The sequence below is a fragment of the Leuresthes tenuis genome, unplaced genomic scaffold (genome assembly GCF_036924035.1).
Source record: "Leuresthes tenuis unplaced genomic scaffold, fLeuTen1.0.hap1 SCAF_4, whole genome shotgun sequence".
NCBI lineage: Eukaryota > Metazoa > Chordata > Actinopteri > Atheriniformes > Atherinopsidae > Leuresthes > Leuresthes tenuis.
This window is the reverse complement of record NW_027325358.1, coordinates 36980905-37006545: the sequence shown is the minus strand read 5'-3', so window position 1 is coordinate 37006545 and position 25641 is coordinate 36980905. Positions and strand designations below refer to the sequence as shown.

General features: G+C 41.3%; 2 protein-coding genes across 6 annotated transcripts in view; both read left to right on the top strand.

The window, feature by feature from the left end:
- Positions 1-15755, top strand: part of LOC140305163 (teneurin-3-like) — a 159817-nt gene extending 144062 nt beyond the window's left edge. The window contains exon 6 of the mRNA XM_072383919.1: positions 15721-15755. Within this exon, the coding sequence (XP_072240020.1) occupies positions 15721-15755 (35 nt within the window). The remainder of the gene's footprint in view (positions 1-15720) is intronic.
- Positions 1-25641, top strand: part of LOC140304850 (teneurin-3) — a 207533-nt gene that overhangs the window by 23114 nt on the left and 158778 nt on the right. For 4 of the 5 annotated variants that reach the window (XM_072383645.1, XM_072383644.1, XM_072383643.1 and 1 more), the window contains exon 2: positions 20083-20259. The exons of the other annotated variant lie outside the window; for it this stretch is intronic. In XM_072383645.1, the coding sequence (XP_072239746.1) occupies positions 20091-20259 (169 nt within the window). In that variant the 5' untranslated portion in view covers positions 20083-20090. The remainder of the gene's footprint in view (positions 1-20082; positions 20260-25641) is intronic. 5 annotated transcript variants of the gene reach the window in all.

Sequence of the window (25641 nt, the reverse complement as noted above, 5' to 3'; positions counted from 1 at the left end):
TTTCTGCATAAATGAAAGCTGTATGTGGTGAATGCATTGTGCATAGTAAACATCGAAAGAGTGTGTGTGTACGTAAGAGATATGTATATAGAGAGAGCATCAGCAAAGTTGACAGTAAACATTTGAGTGTGTTTTAAGGCTATCGAGGAAAGATGTATTATTTCAGAATAATAAGAATGCAGTTGTGATGTTGGCCATACGAAAACAACACTAGTTGAGGAAATAATAACAAATAATTCATAATAATGAATTTTAGCACAGGATTTGAAAAAATTGATTTCTTTACATTCAAAACTTTTGATGCTAAAAGGTAAAACCGTTATTTCCCTTTCCTATATCGGGCCTGGCACATCTTGTACAAACTAGGATATCCCTACATCCAAGTCAAAAATTGTAATTTATCACAAATTGTCCATGTGGTTTGAGGCATGCTATGGTTAATGTATTTTAAACCTTTTTGTGCATTGTGCTAATTCAGATATTCTCAATTCAGTAATACTGAAGGTGTGGATTGATCATCAAAATATTTAAAGGTGACATATTATGCCCAACCGCTACCCGATTAACGGATTGACGGTATAGAAAATGGATGGATGGATATTATGCCCTTTTTAACAATTTTCTGAAGTCTAACTGAGTTGTATGCTACATGTTTCAGTCAAACTCTTGTTGATTTAAGCACAGTGGCGCCTCTTTGACCGCTGTTTTAACACTTTTCCTAAGAATAGTCTATTTGGAGCCTATTTGGAGCCCCCTGCCCCCTCCTAGCTGAGGGCTTGGTCATCTGAACAAGGTCGCTACCCGTGCCTTGCTCTGGAGGAAATGTTGTCAAACAGAAAGCGACTGTATCTGTCAGAACCATGGAACTACAGCAGTTTAAACCAGAATCAGACTGTGGACAATAAGGAACTCCCGCAGAGCTAAAACCATTAGGGCTTCAACAGGAGAGTGAAGGGGAAAGTTGATGTATTTTTGTAAGTTAGCTAAAGACACTCTGTCATACTGGGTCTCGCTCACAGGACTTAACATCATATTGTGTATTTACGTACATTACCCGTCATCAAAACTGGCCATCCGTTGTGTAATTCAGTGCAGTGAATTCAGCAAAACTATTTCTCCAGGCATACCAAACACACCCCAGTTCTATATCAAGAGATATAGATAATTACTTTATCACTTTATTACTTTAAATTTACTACATAAAGAAGGCACATATAAATGTCTTGAACACAATGGTCATATGTTAACTGAACACATATTTCACATAGACAGCATGCTGGATAAATGTGAAATGGGCATGAGTGAAAAAAAGAGTCCTCAAAACATGTCGATAGTGAATTGCTTCTTGCAGGCAGATATGGTCAGTGATTACGTTAAAGAAATGCAGGGATTGTGAGCAACGGCATATAAAGGATAAAAATGGTGTCCATGATGGCATGTTGGCATTGGAAACAGAATGTCTTATAGCTCTAACCATGAATGTTTTCTAACCCTAACCAAAAGATGTAATTGCCTAAATCTAACCAGGGAGTGAAAAAGGTGTTTTAGATAAAGTGTTTTTGTGTTATTATCAGAGCATAGATGGAGACAGTCATATGAGTCATATTTCCCTTATGCCGCTCGTAGGGGTGGTATTTTCCAGGATGCCGTTGTGAGGCGTATGTAGGAATAAATGACCTATATGATTGTTTCAGCTGGAGGACTTGGAGGTGTAACGATCTTTGGACTGGATGACTTTGTTGGAGCATCTACAAAACATTAAGCTTATTCTCCAGGTCAGGATTGTTTAAGTATGAATTGAGCAAAAGCAATGGATCATGGCAAGGGGACTGTAACTTATTTACAAATGGTTCCATCTCATAATCACAGGAGTTAGATAATCTATTGTTCAGGTCTTGATGCCAGGTACTTCTAGTACTTAGACGTATTTTGTGCCTCAGAAAGCTTCTTTGGCATCCCACAAGGATCAACAACATATTAGGTAGGCATACTCACAATGTTTTTGCCTAGTTTGTCTGAACTAATGATCTGAGACTGGCTCTCAAGTGTGCATCTGAATTGGTCGTGTGAACTGTCAGGACTCATACAAATCCCACGAGTGAGCTGAAAACGTCGCAGCAACACTGCAACATGCAACCATGGCTTGGTCAGTTTCTGATGAATATTTTGATTCACTGACACAAAATTGCCTGATGGAGCTTTAGATTACAGTAAAAGTAGTGTAGCCTTGTTATGATATTCATTTAGTCATGTGAAATCTAGTGCTTTGTTTAAAATCTATAGAAGATTTAACACTCAAATGGCACAAGAAATAAACATCAGGTTGTGTCACAGAACAAATTTTGGTATTTGTAGGTATTTGACAGCTTTACAACAGTCTCGACAAGGACTTTGTCAGCAATCCATTTCTCTCGGCTCTGAAAACCAAGTGCTTGCAGCTTGAAGAGTCTTGAGGTAGTGCCGGTATTATCTGATGCTGCTGCCTTGTTCTTATCTTTTTGACTGCCTGCTGCATTTGTATGAAAAGCTGGTGATTGGCGTTCTATGCTCTGTTACCCTTATTAAACCATCAGAGGCAGTTAAGAGCAGTCAGATTACAAATAACTAGGTAATGTTGGTTTACATTTTGACAAGTACAAATGCCAGTAATCTACCAAGTGAAGGTAGTAAGAAAAAAAGATGAGCTGGAGGCCTATGTTTAAGATGAAAAATGACTCCCAGGCCTATTTTTCTTTTCTTTGTTTTCTTATGTCAGTCATCCTTGTTTGGTCTTATCATGGTGTGAAATGGAACCTGAATGAGCATGTTCGCACAGCTGCACGCTTCAGTGAGCACAGTCCACAAGCAAGGGAGGGGAATTTATGGGAGAGTCAGGCAGATACAAGGAGAAATGTTGATTGGGAGAAAAACTGGGAAAAAAAGAATTGGTGAGAAGTTAAACCACCAGATCAGGATCAGATTTTATATTCATTATGTGCTGAGCTCACAGAGTGGTGTTCTCTCACATCCCAATCACACTCCTTGTGTCTAGTTTATTTTCAGTTTCTTTTTTTTTTGTTTTTTCTCTCTCCTCCAGTCGCTGTTTGGAATGTAAACTTGTCCCTTTAAGACATTAGTAAAATGACTAAATCATGTTCTAATCGATATGTTTATCTTTTTTATTGTTTTTATTTGATTTAGTATTGCTAATTTTATCAACATTTTGTAAAAATAGTAAAGACAGATCACAACAGTCTTACATTACTGTCTGTAACACTGCTTTAATTATTGATATACCATTTTGACTAATATTTGTTTTCTTTGAATTTCTTTGTCTTCATTTAAAATCAGTTTGATGAGAAACTGAGGAGAGGTGAATTTAAGATGGCAGAGAGTAGAAGGAGGGAGGAGTTTTACAGGAGATGAATGTCATTTTGGAAAGGCTAAAGTTCATTGGAGCAGAATTAACATACAGAAAGCACACAGAGAAAGGTGAAATTTCCTGTGAGACAACGCAATGAAAAAGGGAGTCATGGTGGGATAGAGATAGGAACAAAACAAAAAGTTCCAAACAAAATTGCCTTAGAATGGTGTCCAACCAGAAAAGTGGAGCAGCTACATAGAAATCTGTTTTAAAAATGACTTTCCTTCAATCAGAAATAAAGTAAAGTAATGTGGGAAATCTTCCAAATACATGACTTTTGGTTACATTAAACTGCTAATGATATTAAATTGTCTGTCCAGTCAATTGCTTTGTTCTTCTACTATATATCCATTTGTCTTAATTCACAAATTCACAGACTTCTTCACTCAGAGGTTGACAAAGGGCCAGCACACCCTACTTCACATATACACTCACACACATCTGGCAGTGGACTTCCATGTGAAGTGACAGCAGGGTCAGTGTTAGCATTTTAACTGCTGACCCATTTGTCTGGATGAGGAACATTCTCCTCATCTAACACACACACACACACAAATGCAACTACAGTAGATACAAAACTACTTATAATGATTTAAGACATAACCCTGCATGCTACCAAGTCTCACATTCACAAAAAAGATGTCTTAGTCACAAAAAGTTATTATGTTATATTTTTGCAGTTAGTAATGCATCCATTCATACGTGTACAGCCAGAAATAATCTGTGTTGTGAATAGGCGAATGGTGCTGTCACCCCAGGGTGCATCACTTTATATTCAGTGCATTCAATCATTCTTAATCAATCTTAGCACAAGTGGAAACTGATAGAAACCAATAAAAACAAGAAATAAAGTTATAAAAGGTTTGGTGTGTCCAACAGTATTCCATTTTCTGTGTTCCTGCTCTTTTTTAGAGCTGATGGATAATGTGGCTCTGGGAAAGATTGTTATGTACGGTTGGTTCTGCGTGGCATATGTGACCACATGTTCACAAAATCACCTTTTTTTATGAATTTGTCATTTTAGAGCACATCTTTACATTTTGAAGTACTGTCATTATGTTTCTGGTATTATCTTCCACACTCTCTCTATAAGTAAAAGTATTTAGATTTTTTTTTGTTCTTTCTTTCTTTCTTTCTTTCTTTCTTTTTTCTTTCTTTCTTTCTTTTTAGCAAGTGAGTTATTTTGAAAAAAAACAGTAGAAGTTTGTTTTTTAGAGCTTTATCATTCCAGCTGTGCTTTTACTTCCCCCATTGCGCTCTGTGTCAAATTGTCTTATTACTTCTTTTGCTGGATTGGCTTATTTAATGTTCTCAGTTTCAAGATTATGCAGTAAAGAAGTGGTGTGACTGAGTATGTGTGTAAGACTGCATCTTCAGTCTAAGTGGGCAACAGTCATTTAGTGTTCAGCGTTTGTAAAACTAATCTCCTACTCTGGAACTACTGTTTACCTGCACTGCAGTAAATCACTTTTTGTGTGGGTAAGTGGGTGTGTGCAGGCGTGTGTGCAGGCGTGTGTGTGAGAGAGAGAAAGAGTCAGAGAGTGACTATAATAAATCACTTTACACAGTACACAGTATAGCAGCTACAGAAGGAGATAGAGGTTCAGCAAAGGAAGGGGTAGAAGATAAGCGTAAAACAGAATCTGTCTCACTGAAGCCCTCATTAACACATAAATACACACGGTCCTATGTTATATGCGCCCGTGACTTTAAACGCGCCACGGTCCTATGTTATATGCACCCGTGACTTTAAACGCGGCACGGTCCTATGTTATATGCGCCCGTGACTTAAACGCAGCACGGTCCTATGTTATATGCACCCGTGACTTTAAACGCGCCTCGGTCTTATGTTATATGCACCTGTGACTTTAAACGCTCCACGGTCCTATGTTATATGCACCCGTGACTTTAAACGCGCCACAGTCCTATGTTATATGCACCCGTGACTTAAACGCGGCATGGTCCTATGTTATATGCTACCGTAACTTTAAACGCGGCACGGTCCTATGTTATATGCACCCGTGACTTTAAGCGTGCCACGGTCCTATGTTATATAAGCTCGTGACTTTAAACGCGGCACGGTCCTATGTTTTATGCGCCCGTGACTTTAAACGCGCCACAGTCCTATGTTATATGCGCCCGTGACTTTAAACGCGCCACGGTCCTCTGTGATATGTGCCCGTGACTTTAAACGCTGCACGGTCCTATGTTATATGCGCCCGTGACTGTAAACGCGCCACGGTCCACTGTTATATGCGCCCGTGACTTTAAACGCTTCACGGTCCTATGTTATATGCTCCCGTGACTTTAAACGCGGCACGGTCCTATGTTATATGCGCCCGTGACTTTAAACGTGGCACGGTCCTATGTTATATGCGCCCGTGACTTTAAATGCGGCACGGTCCTATGTTATATGCACTTGTGACTTTAAACGCGGCACGGTCCTATGTTATATGCGCCCATGACTGTAAACGCGCCACGGTCCTCTGTTATATGCGCCCGTGACTTTAAACGCTGCACGGTCCTATGTTATATACGTCCGTGACTTTCAACGCGCCACAGTCCTATGTTATATGCACTCGTGACTTTAAACGCGCCACGGTCCACTGTTATATGCGCCCGTGACTTTAAACGCTGCACGGTCCTATGTTATATGCGCCCGTGACTGTAAACGCGGCACGGTCCACTGTTATATGCGCCCGTGACTTTAAACGCTTCACGGTCCTATGTTATATACTCCCGTGACTTTAAACGCGGCACGGTCCTATGTTATATGTGCCCGTGACTTTAAACGCGCCACGGTCCTATGTTATATGCACCCGTGACTTTAAACGCACCACGGTCCTATGTTATATGCACTCGTGACTTTAAACGCGGCACGGTCCACTGTTATATGCGCCCGTGACTTTAAACGCGGCACGGTCCTATGTTATATGCACTCGTGACTTTAAACGCGGCACGGTCCTATGTCATATGCGCCCGTGACTGTAAACGCGCCACGGTCCTCTGTTATATGCGCCCGTGACTTTCAATGCTGCACGGTCCTATGTTATATGCGCCCGTGACTTTAAACGTGCCACGGTCCTATGTTATATGTTCCCGTGACTTTAAACGCTGCACGGTCCTATGTTATATGCGCCCGTGACTTTAAACGCACCACGGTCCTCTGTTATATGCGCCCGTGACTTTAAACGCTGCACGGTCCTATGTTATATACGCCCGTGACTTTAAACGCGCCACGGTCCTATGTTATATGCACTCGTGACTTTAAACGCGAAACGGTCCTATGTTATATGCGCCCATGACTTTAAACGCGCCACGGTCGTCTGTTATATGCGCCCGTGACTTTAGACACTGCACGGTCCTATGTTATATGCACCCATGACTTTAAACACCGGCACGGTCCTATGTTATATGCTCCCGTGACTTTAAATGCGCCACGGTCCTATGTTATATGCTCCCGTAACTTTAAACGCGCCACGGTCCTATGTTATATGCGCCCGTGACTTAAACGCGGCACGGTCCTATGTTATATGCGCCCGTGACTTTAAACGCTGCACGGTCCTATGTTTTATGCGCCCGTGACTTTAAACGCGCCACAGTCCTATGTTATATGCGCCCGTGACTTTAAACGCGCCACGGTCCTCTGTTATATGTGCCCGTGACTTTAAACGCGCCACAGTCCTATGTTATATGCGCCCGTGACTTTAAACGCTTCACGGTCCTATGTTATATGCGCCCGTGACTTTAAACGCGGCATGGTCCTATGTTATATGCACTTGTGACTTTAAACGCGGCACGGTCCTATGTTATATGTGCCCATGACTGTAAACGCGCCACGGTCCTCTGTTATATGCGCCCGTGACTTTAAACGCGCCACGGTCCACTGTTATATGCGCCCGTGACTTTAAACGCTGCACGGTCCTATGTTATATGCGCCCGTGACTGTAAACGCGCCACGGTCCGCTGTTATATGCGCCCGTGACTTTAAACGCTTCACGGTCCTATGTTATATACTCCCGTGACTTTAAACGCGGCACGGTCCTATGTTATATGCGCCCGTGACTTTAAACGCGGCACGGTCCTATGTTATATGCACTCGTGACTTTAAACGCGGCACGGTCCTATGTTATATGCGCCCGTGACTGTAAACGCGCCACGGTCCTCTGTTATATGCGCCCGTGACTTTAAACGCTGCACGGTCCTATGTTATATACGCCCGTGACTTTAAACGCTGCACGGTCCTATGTTATATGCTCCCGTGACTTTCAACGCGGCACGGTCCTATGTTATATGCGCCCGTGACTTTAAACGCGGCACGGTCCTATGTTATATGCACTCGTGACTTTAAACGCGGCACGGTCCTATGTTATATGCGCCCGTGACTGTAAACGCGCCACGGTCCTCTGTTATATGCGCCCGTGACTTTAAACGCGCCACGGTCCTATGTTATATGCACTCGTGACTTTAAACGCGGCACGGTCCACTGTTATATGCGCCCGTGACTTTAAACGCTGCACGGTCCTATGTTATATGCGCCCGTGACTGTAAACGCGCCACGGTCCTCTGTTATATGCGCCCGTGACTTTAAACGCTTCACGGTCCTATGTTATATACTCCCGTGACTTTAAACGCGGCACGGTCCTATGTTATATGTGCCCGTGACTTTAAACGCGCCACGGTCCTATGTTATATGCACCCGTGACTTTAAACGCGCCACGGTCCTCTGTTATTTGCGCCCGTGACTTTCAATGCTGCACGGTCCTATGTTATATGCGCCCGTGACTTTAAACGTGCCACGGTCCTATGTTATATGTTCCCGTGACTTTAAACGCTGCACGGTCCTATGTTATATGCGCCCGTGACTTTAAACGCACCACGGTCCTCTGTTATATGCGCCCGTGACTTTAAACGCTGCACGGTCCTATGTTATATACGCCCGTGACTTTAAACGCGCCACGGTCCTATGTTATATGCACTCGTGACTTTAAACGCGAAACGGTCCTATGTTATATGCGCCCGTGACTTTAAACGCGCCACGGTCGTCTGTTATATGCGCCCGTGACTTTAGACACTGCACGGTCCTATTTTATATGCACCCATGACTTTAAACACCGGCACGGTCCTATGTTATATGCTCCCGTGACTTTAAACGCGGCACGGTCCTATGTTATATGCTCCCGTAACTTTAAACGCGCCACGGTCCTATGTTATATGCGCCCGTGACTTAAACGCGGCACGGTCCTATGTTATATGCGCCCGTGACTTTAAACGCTGCACGGTCCTATGTTTTATGCGCCCGTGACTTTAAACACGCCACAGTCCTATGTTATATGCGCCCGTGACTTTAAACGCGCCACGGTCCTCTGTTATATGTGCCCGTGACTTTAAACGCGCCACAGTCCTATGTTATATGCGCCCGTGACTTTAAACGCTTCACGGTCCTATGTTATATGCGCCCGTGACTTTAAACGCGGCATGGTCCTATGTTATATGCACTTGTGACTTTAAACGCGGCACGGTCCTATGTTATATGTGCCCATGACTGTAAACGCGCCACGGTCCTCTGTTATATGCGCCCGTGACTTTAAACGCGCCACGGTCCACTGTTATATGCGCCCGTGACTTTAAACGCTGCACGGTCCTATGTTATATGCGCCCGTGACTGTAAACGCGCCACGGTCCGCTGTTATATGCGCCCGTGACTTTAAACGCTTCACGGTCCTATGTTATATACTCCCGTGACTTTAAACGCGGCACGGTCCTATGTTATATGCACTCGTGACTTTAAACGCGGCACGGTCCTATGTTATATGCGCCCGTGACTGTAAACGCGCCACGGTCCTCTGTTATATGCGCCCGTGACTTTAAACGCTGCACGGTCCTATGTTATATACGCCCGTTACTTTAAACGCTGCACGGTCCTATGTTATATGCTCCCGTGACTTTCAACGCGGCACGGTCCTATGTTATATGCGCCCGTGACTTTAAACGCGGCACGGTCCTATGTTATATGCACTCGTGACTTTAAACGCGGCACGGTCCTATGTTATATGCGCCCGTGACTGTAAACGCGCCACGGTCCTCTGTTATATGCGCCCGTGACTTTAAACGCGCCACGGTCCTATGTTATATGCACTCGTGACTTTAAACGCGGCACGGTCCACTGTTATATGCGCCCGTGACTTTAAACGCTGCACGGTCCTATGTTATATGCGCCCGTGACTGTAAACGCGCCACGGTCCTCTGTTATATGCGCCCGTGACTTTAAACGCGCCACGGTCCTATGTTATATGCACTCGTGACTTTAAACGCGCCACGGTCCACTGTTATATGCGCCCGTGACTTTAAACGCTGCACGGTCCTATGTTATATGCGCCCGTGACTGTAAACGCGCCACGGTCCGCTGTTATATGCGCCCGTGACTTTAAACGCTTCACGGTCCTATGTTATATACTCCTGTGACTTTAAACGCGGCACGGTCCTATGTTATATGCGCCCGTGACTTTAAACGCGGCACGGTCCTATGTTATATGCACTCGTGACTTTAAACGCGGCACGGTCCTATGTCATATGCGCCCGTGACTGTAAACGCGCCACGGTCCTCTGTTATATGCGCCCGTGACTTTAAACGCTGCACGGTCCTATGTTATATACGCCCGTGACTTTAAACGCTGCACGGTCCTATGTTATATGCTCCCGTGACTTTCAACGCGCCACAGTCCTATGTTATATGCACTCGTGACTTTAAACGCGCCACGGTCCACTGTTATATGCGCCCGTGACTTTAAACGCTGCACGGTCCTATGTTATATGCGCCCGTGACTGTAAACGCGCCACGGTCCACTGTTATATGCGCCCGTGACTTTACACGCTTCACGGTCCTATGTTATATACTCCCGTGACTTTAAACGGGGCACGGTCCTATGTTATATGCGCCCGTGACTTTAAACGCGGCACGGTCCTATGTTATATGCACTCGTGACTTTAAACGCGGCACGGTCCTATGTTATATGCGCCCGTGACTGTAAACGCGCCACGGTCCTCTGTTATATGCGCCCGTGACTTTAAACGCGCCACGGTCCTATGTTATTTGCACTCGTGACTTTAAACGCGGCATGGTCCTATGTTATATGCGCCCGTGACTTTAAACGCGCCACGGTCCTCTGTTATATGCGCCCGTGACTTTAAACGCTGCACGGTCCTATGTTATATGCGCCCGTGACTGTAAACGCGCCACGGTCCTATGTTATATGCGCCCGTGACTTTAAACGCTTCACGGTCCTATGTTATATGCGCCCGTGACTTTAAACGCTGCACGGTCCTATGTTATATGTGCCCGTGACTTTAAACGCGCCACGGTCCTATGTTATATGCACCCGTGACTTTAAACGCGCCACGGTCCTCTGTTATTTGCGCCCGTGACTTTAAATGCTGCACGGTCCTATGTTATATGCGCCCATGACTTTAAACGTGCCACGGTCCTATGTTATATGCTCCCATGACTTTAAACGCTGCACGGTCCTATGTTATATGCTCCCGTGACTTTCAACGCGCCACAGTCCTATGTTATATGCACCCGTGACTTAAACGTGGCATGGTCCTATGTTATATGCTCCCGTAACTTTAAACGCGCCACGGTCCTATGTTATATGCTCCCGTGACTTTAAACGCGGCACGGTCCTATGTTATATGCGCCCGTGACTTTAAACGCGCCACGGTCCTATGTTATATGTACCCGTGACTTTAAACGTGCCACGGTCTTATGTTATATGCGTCTGTGACTTTAAACGCGCCACGGTCCTATGTTATATGCACTCGTGACTTTAAACGCGAAACGGTCCTATGTTATATGCGCCCGTGACTTTAAACGCGCCACGGTCGTCTGTTATATGCGCCCTTGACTTTAGACGCTGCACGGTCCTATGTTATATGCACCCATGACTTTAAACACCGGCACGGTCCTATGTTATATGCTCCCGTGACTTTAAACGCGTCACGGTCCTATGTTATATGCTCCCGTAACTTTAAACGCGCCACGGTCCTATGTTATATGCGCCCGTGACTTAAACGCGGCACGGTCCTATGTTATATGCGCCCGTGACTTTAAACGTGCCACGGTCCTATGTTATATGCTCCCGTAACTTTAAACGCGCCACTGTCCTATGTTATATGCGCCCGTGACTTTAAACGCGCCACGGTCCTATGTTATATGCCCCCGTGACTTTAAACGCGAAACGGTCCTATGTTATATGCGCCCGTGACTTTAAACGCGGCACGGTCCTATGTTATATGCGCCCGTGACTTTAAACGCGCCACGGTCCTATGTTATATGCACCCGTGACTTTAAACGCGCCACGGTCTTATGTTATTTGCGCCTGTGACTTTAAACGCGCCACGGTCCTATGTTATATGCACTCGTGACTTTAAACGCGAAACGGTCCTATGTTATATGCGCCCGTGACTTTAAACGCGCCACGGTCGTCTGTTATATGCGCCCGTGACTTTAGACGCTGCACGGTCCTATGTTATATGCGTCCGTGACTTTAAACACGCCACGGTCCTATGTTATATGCGCCCATGACTTTAAACGCGCCACGGTCCTCTGTTATATGCGCCCGTGACTTTAAACGCTGCACGGTCCTATGTTATATGCGCCCGTGACTTTAAACGCGCCACGGTCCTCTGTTATATGCGCCCGTGACTTTAAACGCGCCACGGTCCACTGTTATATGCGCCCATGACTTTAAACGCGCCACGGTCCTCTGTTATATGCGCCCGTGACTTTAAACACGCCACGGTCCTATGTTATATGCGCCCATGACTTTAAATGCGCCACGGTCCTCTGTTATATGCGCCCGTGACTTTAAACGCTGCACGGTCCTATGTTATATGCGCCCGTGACTTTAAACGCGCCACGGTCCTCTGTTATATGTGCCCGTGACTTTAAACGTGGCACTGTCCTATGTTTTATGCGCCCGTGACTTTAAACGTGCCACGGTCCTATGTTTTATGCGCCCGTGACTTTAAACGTGCCACGGTCCTATGTTTTATGCGCCCTTGACTTTAAACGCGCCACAGTCCAATGTTATATGCGCCCGTGACTTTAAACGCTTCACGGTCCAATGCTATATGCACCCGTGACTTAAAAGCGCCACGGTCCTCTGTTATATGCGCCCGTGAATTTAAACGCTTCACGGTCCTATGTTATATGCGCCCATGACTTTAAATGCGCCACAGTCCTATATTATATGCACCCGTGACTTTAAACGCTGCACGGTCCTATGTTATATGCTCCCGTAACTTTAAACGCGGCACGGTCCTATGTTATATGCACTCGTGACTTTAAACGCGGCACGGTTAGACTACAAAAGCGCTATACAAGTACAGTCCATTTACCATTTACCTTACGCGACATTAAGTCACAGCTCTCTGGGAGTGACGATCGGGTTGACAATCCGAGAGGCCAGCCGAGGCTCACTTTGTCTGAGAAAAGCTATACAAACTCCAAGTCTAGCTCAGAATTTATTCAGTAGTTCAAGGTTCTTTCTGTCAGGCATTCTGATCAGAAAAAGGGCAACACTCTTTTGCAAAATAAACTTTTATATTGCCATACAAGAATGATGTAAATATTATTGGGCCAGCAGTTGGGGAGAAGCCGCGGTTTAGACTTGGCTTTCCCTTATTGGTCCTTGGACCATTATCAGCCTCGACCCCAGCTCTGCTCCATTCAGACGTCTTCTCCCTCTGTGGGAAAAGTCCTCCCTATCTCCCTCCCTTTTCCATTATAGACTTCATCCCACCTGTTTTGACTCCCCCTGTAAGCATATTGCACTTTCTCTCTACACTCAACTCTCTTTCCAGTTTTAATCCTTCACACCGTGGGGTCAATGCCTGTTTCCTTCAAAAAGGAGTGTCAAATCAACTTTGTATAAGCACAATACGTAAATATGTACAATATTACTACTTTAACCTTTGTAGTGCATAGAAATGTTTTTCTAACCCTATCCAAGTAGTTCTGGTTTCTAACCAAGATAATTATATATATAAACATACATACATAAATGTATATTTAATGACAATGGCTAAAATCAATTGTATGTATGTATCTATCTCTCAGCCCATCTATCTATCGATCTGTGTACGCACACACACATATACATACTATATCTATAAATATGTACATATATACATATGTGCAGTTCAGCATTATAATTAGGGCACAATGAATGACATGTGCCACATGTCACAATCTCTTAGGCAGTGAGCAGCTCAAATCGGCATAATTATGACCTAGTGAAATCCAGATGATTATTGCAAATGGTGATCTGCATATTACCATCTGTTCCACTCTACTGCACACACTCAGACACAGACACACATGCACACTCTATCACTCACACACTCGTGTACTTATGGCAGGGGAAAAGAAACTACCGTGTGTTTAACACATATGGTGTACGCAGAGATTACTGCTTTTATTGACAGATGAGCAATGGATTTATTTTAATTTGGTCAGTGGAAAGACCAGCTTTACACAACAAAAATCGGGAAAGACATCCTCCTTAATCAGTCAGTGTTGCATTTTATTCATTCCCATCCCTCAAAAATGCTCAGCATTTGTACAGTATAATCTAGAAAAGATTTTATTGAAATTCCTGTTAATATAATGTGGATAAGATAGAATATGTTGTAATACATTTATCAGGTTAGATAATTGATACGTGGTTGATCATATGAGCTCAGTTGATCATTAATAAAATCAAGTTGTTTTAAAGATGAATAGTTTGACCTGCAGGATTTTTTTAAAGTAAGATAAGCCTCTTTGTGCAAGCAATGATGTCACCTTTTTTTCCCTGAATTCAGACTTCTAACATTGTTAATCCAAATTGGGTAACTGCACCAGTTTCTCAGGGTAAATAAAGGCAACTGCAAAAATCACATAGGAACAAGAAAACACCTGAAATAAATACATATTTGTAGTACAATGTGGTTCGTGTGCTTGCCCACTTTGGTGTCCTCTCAAACAGAGGATAGCTACTGCATGGTGAAGCATGCAGGCTATCCAACTGTAACACTCACAGCTTTACTAAAAAAGAGGGTAGAGAACATTTACAGCATTTACTTTAGCATTTGTTTAGTCCCTTAGTTCTGTCAATATTGTGCCAGCTTTTAGTTCTGTCACAATAGCTTGTATAAATTTCCTTCCCCACTGGTTGAAGTATGACTGATGAACTACATTGTAGCGTGGATGCTGTGAGTTCTTTTGAGGTCACAACATGACACACACACACAGAAAAAGAAAGACATGACTTGGAGGTCATTGTCAGCCTTAAGGCGAAAGCAGAGCAGTCACTCAAGACACAAAGAGGAAGTTTCTGCCTGTGTGCACATAAACTCTTGTGTATGCGTGACCTGGTTTGTCACTGGTGTTTTCAGCAGCTATGATTACGTGACAAGGATTGCTCCTTTTTTTTTTTTGCTGGTTTCAAATACACATGGCTAACTCTTTGCTCCACTGTGGGCAGAATACAGCAGATATCTCCAAGGCTTCAGGCACAGTTGGCTGTTCACACTTGCCAGGATATTCAATACAGGCTCAGCTGTGGTGCTGAAGAGGCAATATATTAGGGGAGTAACAACCTCCAGATCCACAGTTCTGTTTAGAAATGTTCAGACATTGCACAATACAAGACCACTTTCGTTTAGGTACTTTAGTTCAAATATATATTGAATATAAATGCAATTGACATAACCGTGAGTTAGAAGTAATGATGAACCAACTCACCTGAAAAGTCATTTAAGTCAGGGGATTTGAACCCAGGTCTCCCACACGAAAAGTGGTAATCATACCACTACATTATCCAGTCCCCATATTTAGTTCATCTAGTCACATTTGTTCTCTCACAATCTGTTTCTCCCTTACGTTCAGATACACATCTAGATTGTATTTATTAGGGTGTGTGACTAGATAGTTTAAGCAAGTGTATTTCTGTCATCATGGTTATTACTACAATTGAGCCCAGGGACAGAGTGGTTTGGCATAAGCTTATGCTGTAGTCTATCTGAACAAAAGGGCAACGTATCTCTCAAACTCAAGTGAAAGAGAAGATATAATGATGCTAGGGTAATGAACAGTACTGACTGACTCCAGCCAATGAGGATAAAGTTTTTTGCTCTTCGACTTTCCTTTTGTCTCTACATTTATCTTGAGGAGATATTTAGGGAGATACTCAGTCTTCTTAAAATGTACAAAAAACCCCAGAGTGATTGAAAAAAATAGGGCAGTTGTGCTCTCTGTGCTTTTTGTCTCAAAGTTGTAGCCATCAGTGAGGATGAGAAGCACTCATAGCTCTTTATAGCTCTCACAACGTAACATTGATGAGGTGATCTGTTTCTCTGAAAGACTTCGTAGCTAATAGCTGCTACTAGTGTGCATGCCTATCTGCTAATTGGTTGTGTGTAGTTCAGACCTATGCTGTTTTTAAAGTGATACAAAAAGATTACTTCGTCCACGCTATAAATATGTCCAATCTCAATTGTAAAAGCACCAGGATACTCATTTGAACATGACACAAATGCTCAGTTGCCATCAAATTAATAGAAATGAGCGCTTGTGTTAAAGGATTTTAACTTTTATATTGTCTTATAAAAAACATTTAAAAGTTGTTTCACCAAGAAATTTCTTACCAAGGCCTCAGAACTTATGTTCATCTAAAACAATCCTTTCCTGCATTTTAACTCTAGATTTTCATTTTCAGGAAGAGAAAATTTCTAATTCACATCTACTCGCTGGATCTGTTGGAACATTGAAATCCACAATAGTCCTTCCCTATTTTTGCTTTTTGTGTTTTCCAGCTAGTCAAACAGGCAGTGGTAATTGAGCCTGCTATCTTTTTGGCACTCAGGGTGCATAACCCAAGTACAGCCACATGCCTTATGATGTAATTTGCATTAATTAATTTATCAAGATGAGAGCATTGGAACACAGTTTGTTGTACTTTTGAATGAAGTGTTGTAAGCTATGCCATAGCTGTCAGATGGCTCTGCCTGGCCAAAGCGCTTAAAAGATGGCGCCATCTAAGCGCAGAGAAAGGAAAGGACATCACAGAGTTCTTAGATGCAATTGCTGATGAGGCGATAATGAACGAACTAAGTACTAAACTGCACGCCAAGGGCTTTTTTACACATGTAATGGAAGAAGGTTTATATGAGAAAGTTAAAAAGTTACCTTCAAATATACTGGATGGCAACATTCTGCCAGCATCGACTGAAGACTCACCTCAAAGAAGCTAATCACTTCCCCAGCTGCATCTAGAAATGTTTAGCCTAAACTCATTGACCTTTAGTCTGATACTCTACTGGCAGAGCACTTTAAGTCAATATCATAGCTGGATTTTTATTCTTCAGTTGTCTAACAGGTGGACTTTCCACACGAGACATGTTTCAGTTATTGTACAACCCTAATATAGATTATATATCTAGACATATAAAGAACAATTTGCTTGATAAACATGTATTGAATGACAATACAACATTGACAATTATGGAATGGTTCTACGTCATGACATAGAGCAGCAACAACCTGTTTAGTTATTCACCATTAAGTGACATCAACACTGAAGAAGACAGCGTCTAGGTACTCGTGGACATGGCTGTTCTACACACCCATATCACAGCCTGTTTGAACCATCTGGTAAATGCTTGCAGTTCCAGGCTCTGACCTCAAGAATAAGGGACAGCTTTGTGCCAAGGACAAGACATGTCCTTAGCAACCATAATGCACAAATTGCTCTTTAATACTGCAACTACTGTTATTGCACTTTTAGTGTTTGCAGTATGTATGCATTTGCCCTGACCACTTCACATATGGGACTTTTAACTATTCATTATAGTGTATTTTAAAATCTTATGTTTATATTCATAGCATACCATTTGGACCCCAAACGAGACAAATAACCACACACACGCTCACACTCACTCCTAAGGACAATTTTAGAGACACCAGTTAACCTAACATGCTGTTTTTGGACAGTGGGAGGAAGCTGGAGTACCCAGAGAGAACCCACGCATACACGGGAAGAACAAGCAGACTCCACACAGAAAGAACCAGCTGGGAGTTGAACCTGGAACCTCTGCTGTGAGAAGACGGCAGCTAGCATTGTTGTTAAATTTGTTATATTTTTATTTCAGTTTTGGATTTTATCATTCTGATGTAGTTATGATGTTGCATTAAGATGAATTATCTTAATTTTGTGAACCTTGGAATTGAAATCAATAGTTTTAAAATGAATACATACCTACATACATACACAGATAAGTTTAGCTCTGTGGCATGCTTGCCCCAGTTTAAAGTTTCTGTGACATTTAAAAGGCCTCTCAAAAAAGGTTTTGACTACCGTAAATATTTAAAAGACCAAAAGAATAAAGCATTTTGATAATGTTATTAATTGTAAAATAAATTCAGACACATGCATTTAATCGTTGGTCCTGCATTGTTCAAGCTTCTCCAACAAAAGCCAACCGGACTTTTTCTTTCAGCATCACTCACAATAGATGAAAATTCTTTGGACTTGTGTCATGTTATTTGTTTAGCTTTTTTTCATGGAGCTGCCGTTCTAATTTTTTTGCCTTAAAAAGCAAAAACCTGCATGTCAGGATGGTGTATGCATTGCAAGGCTGAAAAGGGAAAATATGAAAATTCTTGAATTGTTTTTGGCTCTGTGGTATAATGTCCTTGACCTTGTAACTAGTGCAAAAAAACAATTTTATTTTTAGGGTTTAAAGAAAAGGAATGGAACTTTCGAAGAATAAATTACTTCCAGCATCTCCTTAAATGCTTACTCAGGCTAAATTGCCGCACCAATCAAATGACTTTACAATGTTTTTTTTTTATTCAGTTTTTTCCTCATCGTCAACAAATGCGAGAAATCAAGAGATTTTCTCTGTGCAGGCAGCCAACATAAGTCGGGCTGTTAATGAATTGTGTTGTGCTTTTCTTTGATTTTAAACATCTAATTACATTATTTTGTGGCTGGAGATTTGTATGGATTGTTCATCTGGACAAAGTTATTTGTGTGACCAAAACACACAGACCACCAAACACCAGCAGAGAGCAGCGCGATTTAGCATTCAGAAGTCACTAAATGCCAAGGTTACCACATCAATACGCAATTGATTTTTCACACTCTGTTTGTGGGTCTTGTCTGAAGTCGGCACAACAAATAGCCAACTCTTCCTGATATTCCGACTGACTCACTCCAGTGACTTGGATAAATTTCTCTTTTTTTCATACTAATGTAATAGTGAAATAAAGATGTAGTATTTAAAGGGTTCTTTAAAAAGGTCAGCAAATGTGCCACTAATATTAAAGTAATATATCATTATGCTCTTATTTTCTTGATAGTGGGCTCAATCATACTTTTCTTACATTTCTATTGATATAAAAAATAGTACTTAATAGTAACTCACCAGTATACTTGGTTATTATGTTAAAAGTGCACTTACAATGCTATTTAGATTACACTAAAACTTCAGGGTATTAAAATATATATTTATAGTGATATTTATATAATTATGTAATATATTTAGAATAATTCAAATCTGACAATACAATTTTGAAATAAATACACTTTATTGACAGTAGATAACTTTAACGTCTTTTAGTTTGTTCAAGTAAAGTGTACTTCAGAAAAGTTGTTTTAAAGTGTGTGAAAGGTGGTATTATGAAAAATAGTTCAGACATTAACATTAGCATATTTCTCTTGTATTTCCAGATTGAAATATACGGTTGAAAACATGGATATATCTGATATACAATAAGGTTTCGGGTTTTTTTTCCACCAGAGTTTGCTGGTCTAGAGCAAAGAACTGCGATGTCAGTCAGCAAGGGGAAAGGAAGAGGGCTGGTATTACAACCAGACCATTTATTTATTTCTTAAAATGTATTATTTATACAGGTTATTACCCATTTCATTTCCCTGTGATTTAAAGTTGTGATGTCATCCATCAACATTTGTGAATACTATTTTATGTACTATATAAAGAATAGAAAAGAACAGAAAAATACTTTATTCATCCCCCAATGGGGGAAATTCTAAATTCCAATTCACTATCATTTTTGCAGATTTACTGTACCCAACTGGTCTTCATGAACCCTGCTGAAAACATTAATTCTAAACCCTGTTTGCATCAGTCTTTATGTATGGTAGTCAGTATTTATAAATGCCTTTCTGCTTTGCAAAGGACTTCATGCAGACTTTCGATGGCAAAAGTAAGCATTGTAATCCATAGAAAAGACAAGCGATCTACCTGCACTGAAGTCCTTTACAGAATTAAATTTCCATTCATCCAGTACAAGAGTGGTGACTTTTAGTTGCATAATGATGTATTTTTAATGGTGGTTCTCTAGACAGTGGAAAAACAAATTACCGGTAGATCTTAGATGGCTCAATATTTGAATCATCTCTTACCTGGCACACATGGCACACTTCAGAAAGGGTGAAAAAGGTGGGAATTAATCCAGGGATTGTCTAGTTGCCAGATGCTAGAATTTAATCAGTCTAATGCCACAATTTTTCATCACCATAATTCCATTTTTCTTTTTCATTTTTAGATTTTGTTAGCCTTTGATGTTTATTTCAATCCGTTTTCCTCCTCTTCGTTGTGTTTTTTCATAGGTTCTTCCATGCCCTCACCCTCCTGCCCATCACCTGTCATTGACCAATCACTTCCACAATCTAATCCACATGACAACCCATTGTTAGTTGATGCTATTGAACCAGACTCAGACAAAGGAGAGGAAGGGGGAGAAGAAGAGGAGTATGCAGCTCAATTGTGCCTACCTGTAACACACGGTAAAGGTTATTTATTGTTTCATTGGCAGTATTTTGTTAAAGTAAGATCTGAGTGATTGATTTATTTGGAAACTGCAGCTTTTTTCACTTTTGCATCTTTTGCCAAACATCCAGCATAGCGGAAGGTGTACAGCAGCATATGCGTGTCTGTTCTCAGGGTATTCTGATTATATGTTGTCATATTGTCTCTCACACGTCATCCATAGCTACATATTTCTCTGATACATCATAAGAATTTAATTCAGTTCAGCTTATATGTATAACACCAATTCATAACAAAAGTCATCTCAGTGGACTATACAGAGATAGTTAACAAGTTCAATTAAAGTTCAATTAAATACAATTCAATTAATGATCATCAGATTCAATTAAGTAGGGAATAGCCTATTTAAATCCAGTTCAGTTCATGCTGGTATAACTGCATTTACATAATGAAATTTCATAAAACTTAGCCTAGCTAAGGAAACCAACATATCATATATAACCTTTAATTTGATATAATTCCTCATCCTGTGCATGCAGGGGGTGGCATGGAGAGAGCTTCCTTTTAACAATGAAACACCCCTAACAGAACCATATCTATGTAGGATTATTCTGACTATTACAGACTATGACTTTCATGCTTATGGTAAACACAGGGGTTGCAGTCGGTAAACAATGCAGAAACCTGAACTTATAGCTTCCAGTATACATTATGTGGCTGTCCTTTCCCTCTTCACGCACACAGGCACCTACAAAAGGAACTACAGAACAAACTGACTTTAAACCAAAAGGGAAATCTAACTGGGAACCATCAAACTGCTCATAAGTCCCTATATGTTGATAAATAACCACCCTGTACGGACTCAAATTATGCTGCTCTCTTTCTGGTAGCCTTTTTAACTGAAGAAATTGCATTATTTAGTGGAGGAAAATCTACAATTTCACATCTTTTCGAAGGAGACCGATGCCACAACGCATGGGCAATGAAGACAAAGAGAGGAGTAGGAAATTAGATGCATGCAGAAGAATACAGGATGTATGTCTTGGTGATAATATCTTTAGCATACATCAATAACCAGCAATATCTTGTTATACCAGCTCATTTTTTTGCAGCTGTATTAAAATTTAGAATATCTTATACTGGAACTATAAACTGAAAGCAAATGGATTATTATGTATAGGGAACCAGGAAGAGTCTGTAATTATAAAGGTGCTTTAACATAGGATGCAGAGGTCTGTTTCGAACCAATTCATGTTTTTGTGTTACCTGATGCGAAACAAATCTGAGCTCTGCTCAGCTTGGCGCCATGTCAGGTCAGGCATGCGCTCTGGGGTGAAGTTATGACAAGTTCAACTTGTGCACAGGCTTTTCTGACAACATGTCAATGTGTCTTGTTAGAGACAATCTGGCAGATAACAAGAAATCACCCATGTCAGATATATTACCCAGCATTTTGGGATCGGCTGCCTGAAGTTGATTCTCATTTTTGAGTCTCAGTGCAACATTTTGTCCCCACTTAGCCTGAAGTAGACCTTGACGAGGTCGTTCTACAAGTGCACCTCCTGGATGAGCCAGGACTCTCCAAACTCATGTCTTGACCTGAGTATGTTATGAACATACACTCTCTTGGCTGTTGCACATCTCCTTCTCAGTAAAAGTAAAGCAAGGTCTTTCCTTTGACAGCTTGAGATATACATCCTGCATTGATGTCTGCATCATGAAAGCTTGCTGCTTACTGGATATCTTTTCACTTCCCTCGCAGTTGGTATTGAACTTGGATGCAATTTGCACATGCACAACCTTGTCCCCTACTCTGCGCCATACCACCACAGCACACGCCGCATCATATCTGAAAGCAGCTTAACTCATACCAGTATAAATGTGAACAACAATACTGAAAGGATAAGTTACAAGACATATAAGACCCAACATTCTGACCATCTGCCATTACTACAACGTCAACTATTTCATTTTCTAACATGAATAATAACCTTCAACACATTTCTTTACATTTCTGTCTTTGTTTCAGTTATAAAGGTCCACCAAGGGCATAAGGAGGCCATGCTTAAGCTGTTAAAGTATGTTGTTCTCTCTGTCTGCTGTCTACTACCATTGGTGTGTGTTGGTGAATGAACAGAATGTATTTTCACACCAGTAACTGTACAGTTTCAGGGGTCGGCAATCTTTAACACTCAAAGAGCCATTTGGACCCGGTGTCCTCGGAAAAGGAAAAACTGGGAGCTGCAGATACCCTTATACATCTAAAATGAAGATATCGTTTTTTTACCTTTACGCTTTGTATAAAAAACTATAGTGTGCTGCTCACAAAATCCATGAAGTGCTACCAGAGAAAATGAATTTTATTTATGTAATGAACACATTTTGAACATTTTGAACTCTTGAAAAAATAATGAAAAAATAAAAACACATGCTTGAATGCGAGTTGAAGGTCTCTTTCTCACCACAACTTTGGCATGCTGGTTCAGCCACTCTCGTCAGAGGTAAATGCAAATTAATCTGCCACACGGAGCCGCAGCATAAGGATGAAAGAAGCCGGAGACGTGGGTTGGTCCCCCGGTCAGACCATCAAGATGACTCAAGTGAAATGAATGTCTGTAACTCAAGTTATTTTAAGTGACTTAGTTTTGGTTAGTAACCCCAAAACAGAAAACTTGACTAAGGACTTATCCATGGTACTTACAATTTTCCATTTTTCCACAACAACTGTGAAAGCTAACCACTAAAACAGTGCAATATGCAGCCTATGATGCTATTCTCATTTCAATGTTGTTATGCCAAGTTTAGACAGCTGCCATTTTTTATCACGTTCCGGCCGTAAAAGCTTATTTGGCTAAAGCTCTGCATATTGAGGATCTCCTCTGGTTGCCATAAAGCCTGCTCCATGTGTCTGTCCACATGGCACATGTTAGGCTGAATGACAGGATAAAACCTTAGTCTGTCTATTTGAACTGCTAAGGCCACAGGGGCTGGAATTGGTTCAGTTCAGAATGCTGATCTGATACCTAGTTTTCATTATTAAAGGTGGCAAGTACCAGATGTCGAGTGGTGTTGGCTAGCCATTGACCCTGGATTAGTGTTTTTATAGTAAGGAGTTTTGATATGTTTGACAGACTTTGACGGTTTGAAGAAGGGAACTACGACAACCAGTCAGAGTACATCAGGAAAGGGGCATGAAGGCGGGGGTGGGAGGGCTTGAAAGAGGGAAAAAAAGGCTGCGGCATATACTGATATAGATAGACAGACAGACATCTGTTCAAATATACATTTCCATCTAAACACAATCAGAAACAGCTCTGGAGTAGGATCTTGAAATGGCTAAAAGTTTGTGAATGTGTGTGTTTGGGGACATGTGTGTGGTCCTTTTTTACCAAAATAGTCCCAGCTTTACCTAACCGAACTCAGCCAAACATCTAGAATATCATTCTCACCACTAACTGCCCCCCCCCCCCCCCCCCCTTTTTTTTTTTTCTACAAAACTCAGTATTCCTTTCCTAAGCTTTTTTTTCATTTTTTGGTGGATAGAAAGACCAAAAAAAAAAAAAAGAGGGCTTAAGCTTATGTAATTTAACACATAAAGATAGACATGCAGGTGTATTAAGCAATGTTTGATTCCCTGTTTACACAAGAGAGAAGTAGCGGAAATATTAGAATGTGAGAATCAAGAGAATCCAGGATATTTTTACAGTATAGGCTGATTACTGAGATGATCAAGTAATATATATAACAAATCACCAAAAAATAGAAAATCTTTTTTTTATTTCTGAAAAGTAAATGTCTTAAAGTCTCCTTTACTTTACTTGGGTTTCAAAAGAAAAAAGATAAAGAAATTAAAGCCAAAGAGTCTATACAAGTCCCATTCATGAAGAATATTGTTACAATGATTTATGGCCATAATAGAGTTGACTTTTTATTATTCGATCAAATTATTCTTTTGAATTCATTCTTGATTAACACCTGCTGTACTGTCCTCATGTCACTGTCTGATGTTTGCATTCTGGATGACAAAATTAATTTCCACACACACAAATACAGATTCACACAAACTGAAATGCATCAGTTCACACAGAGCAACAATATTGAGTTTCAACACGACTCAACGGTGATGAGAAATGGGCCGAAAAAAAAGGCTTAACAGAGCTCATGGTGTCTTAGACACTGGGAAGACTTGGCAGTCAAAACATTTTACTTGATCTGTGTGGTTTCCATAATTCCACCCCTGACGTGAGCAGTTCTTTGCTCTGGCCCAGCACAGAGTGGATACCATTGTAGCATTCGTTTTTTGGGTGCTGGAGCCAGAGCTGGTCGAAACAGAAAGAGCTGGTTCTGAGTTAGACACTGGCTTCAAACCAGCACTGGAATCACTTCAGTGGAGAAACTCCCTCAGACTGTCTAAGGGACAGTTTTTAACTTCATAAGATAAGCAAGTATTTCAAAAGATCTATGACTCCCACTGCTCCTCCTCCCATAAGGAAGGAGATGATAGAAAAGTGTTTTTTCTTTTTAGGAATACAAAGGACCCCCTTTCAGCAACAAAATTTGAGGAGGAGAGTATATAAATGATTCATGGTCTATGATAAGGTTTGTCATCAATTTTCTGCTCACTGCACCAGTATTCATCACCGAAAAACAAGTTTTAATTTATGGTTCCTCTTGTTGAAACATTTGGTGTCTGAGAAGGCGTAGAAAAAGCAAGAATGATAGATGAGTCTCTGTATTGACCACCCTAGTGTTGATATCAATAATACATGTATTTAGATGTATTTGCAATACCGACAAGTGAGTTGATAGTAACTTATAGGTAAGCTGAAAAGAAGATAAACAGGAAGGTACTGATGTCAAAGGTACTGATTTTTTTAAAGGAGCTGGAGCTGAATGAAGGCATAAAACTGGAGAAAAGAGACAGTGGGCTGGAAAGAAATGGGTTGGAGTAATGAAAACACTTGAAGAAGTCAAAGTAAAAAGTGAGTGAGTAATAGTTAAAATGGCGTCAGTGTAATATACAGCAGGGAGGGGAAGAGTGATGTCATCAGTGAAAGGATTGTTTGTAAACAGCTGCGGCTTAACGAGCTCCCTCCCTGTATAACCTGCATAAATAGCTTTTTTGGATACTATGACCTCCTGTGAGAAAACTGGAAGAGTGAGGAAAATAATTTGAAGACCGTAAGAAGCAGAAGGCTTGGAGGAACGCAGCAATGTAGTTTTTATTTCAATGGAGTGAAAAAAATTTAAACGGCAGCAAGTTGAACACAGTTTAACCTGTCTCTGGCGTCAGACCAAATTTCCATTGGAGTTAGTGAGAGAAATTGAAAGGTTTCTCTCGCTTCAAGGCTCATAGCTGAATTTCTGTAAATGTGAGCTCTTTAGTGGTTACATCAGCT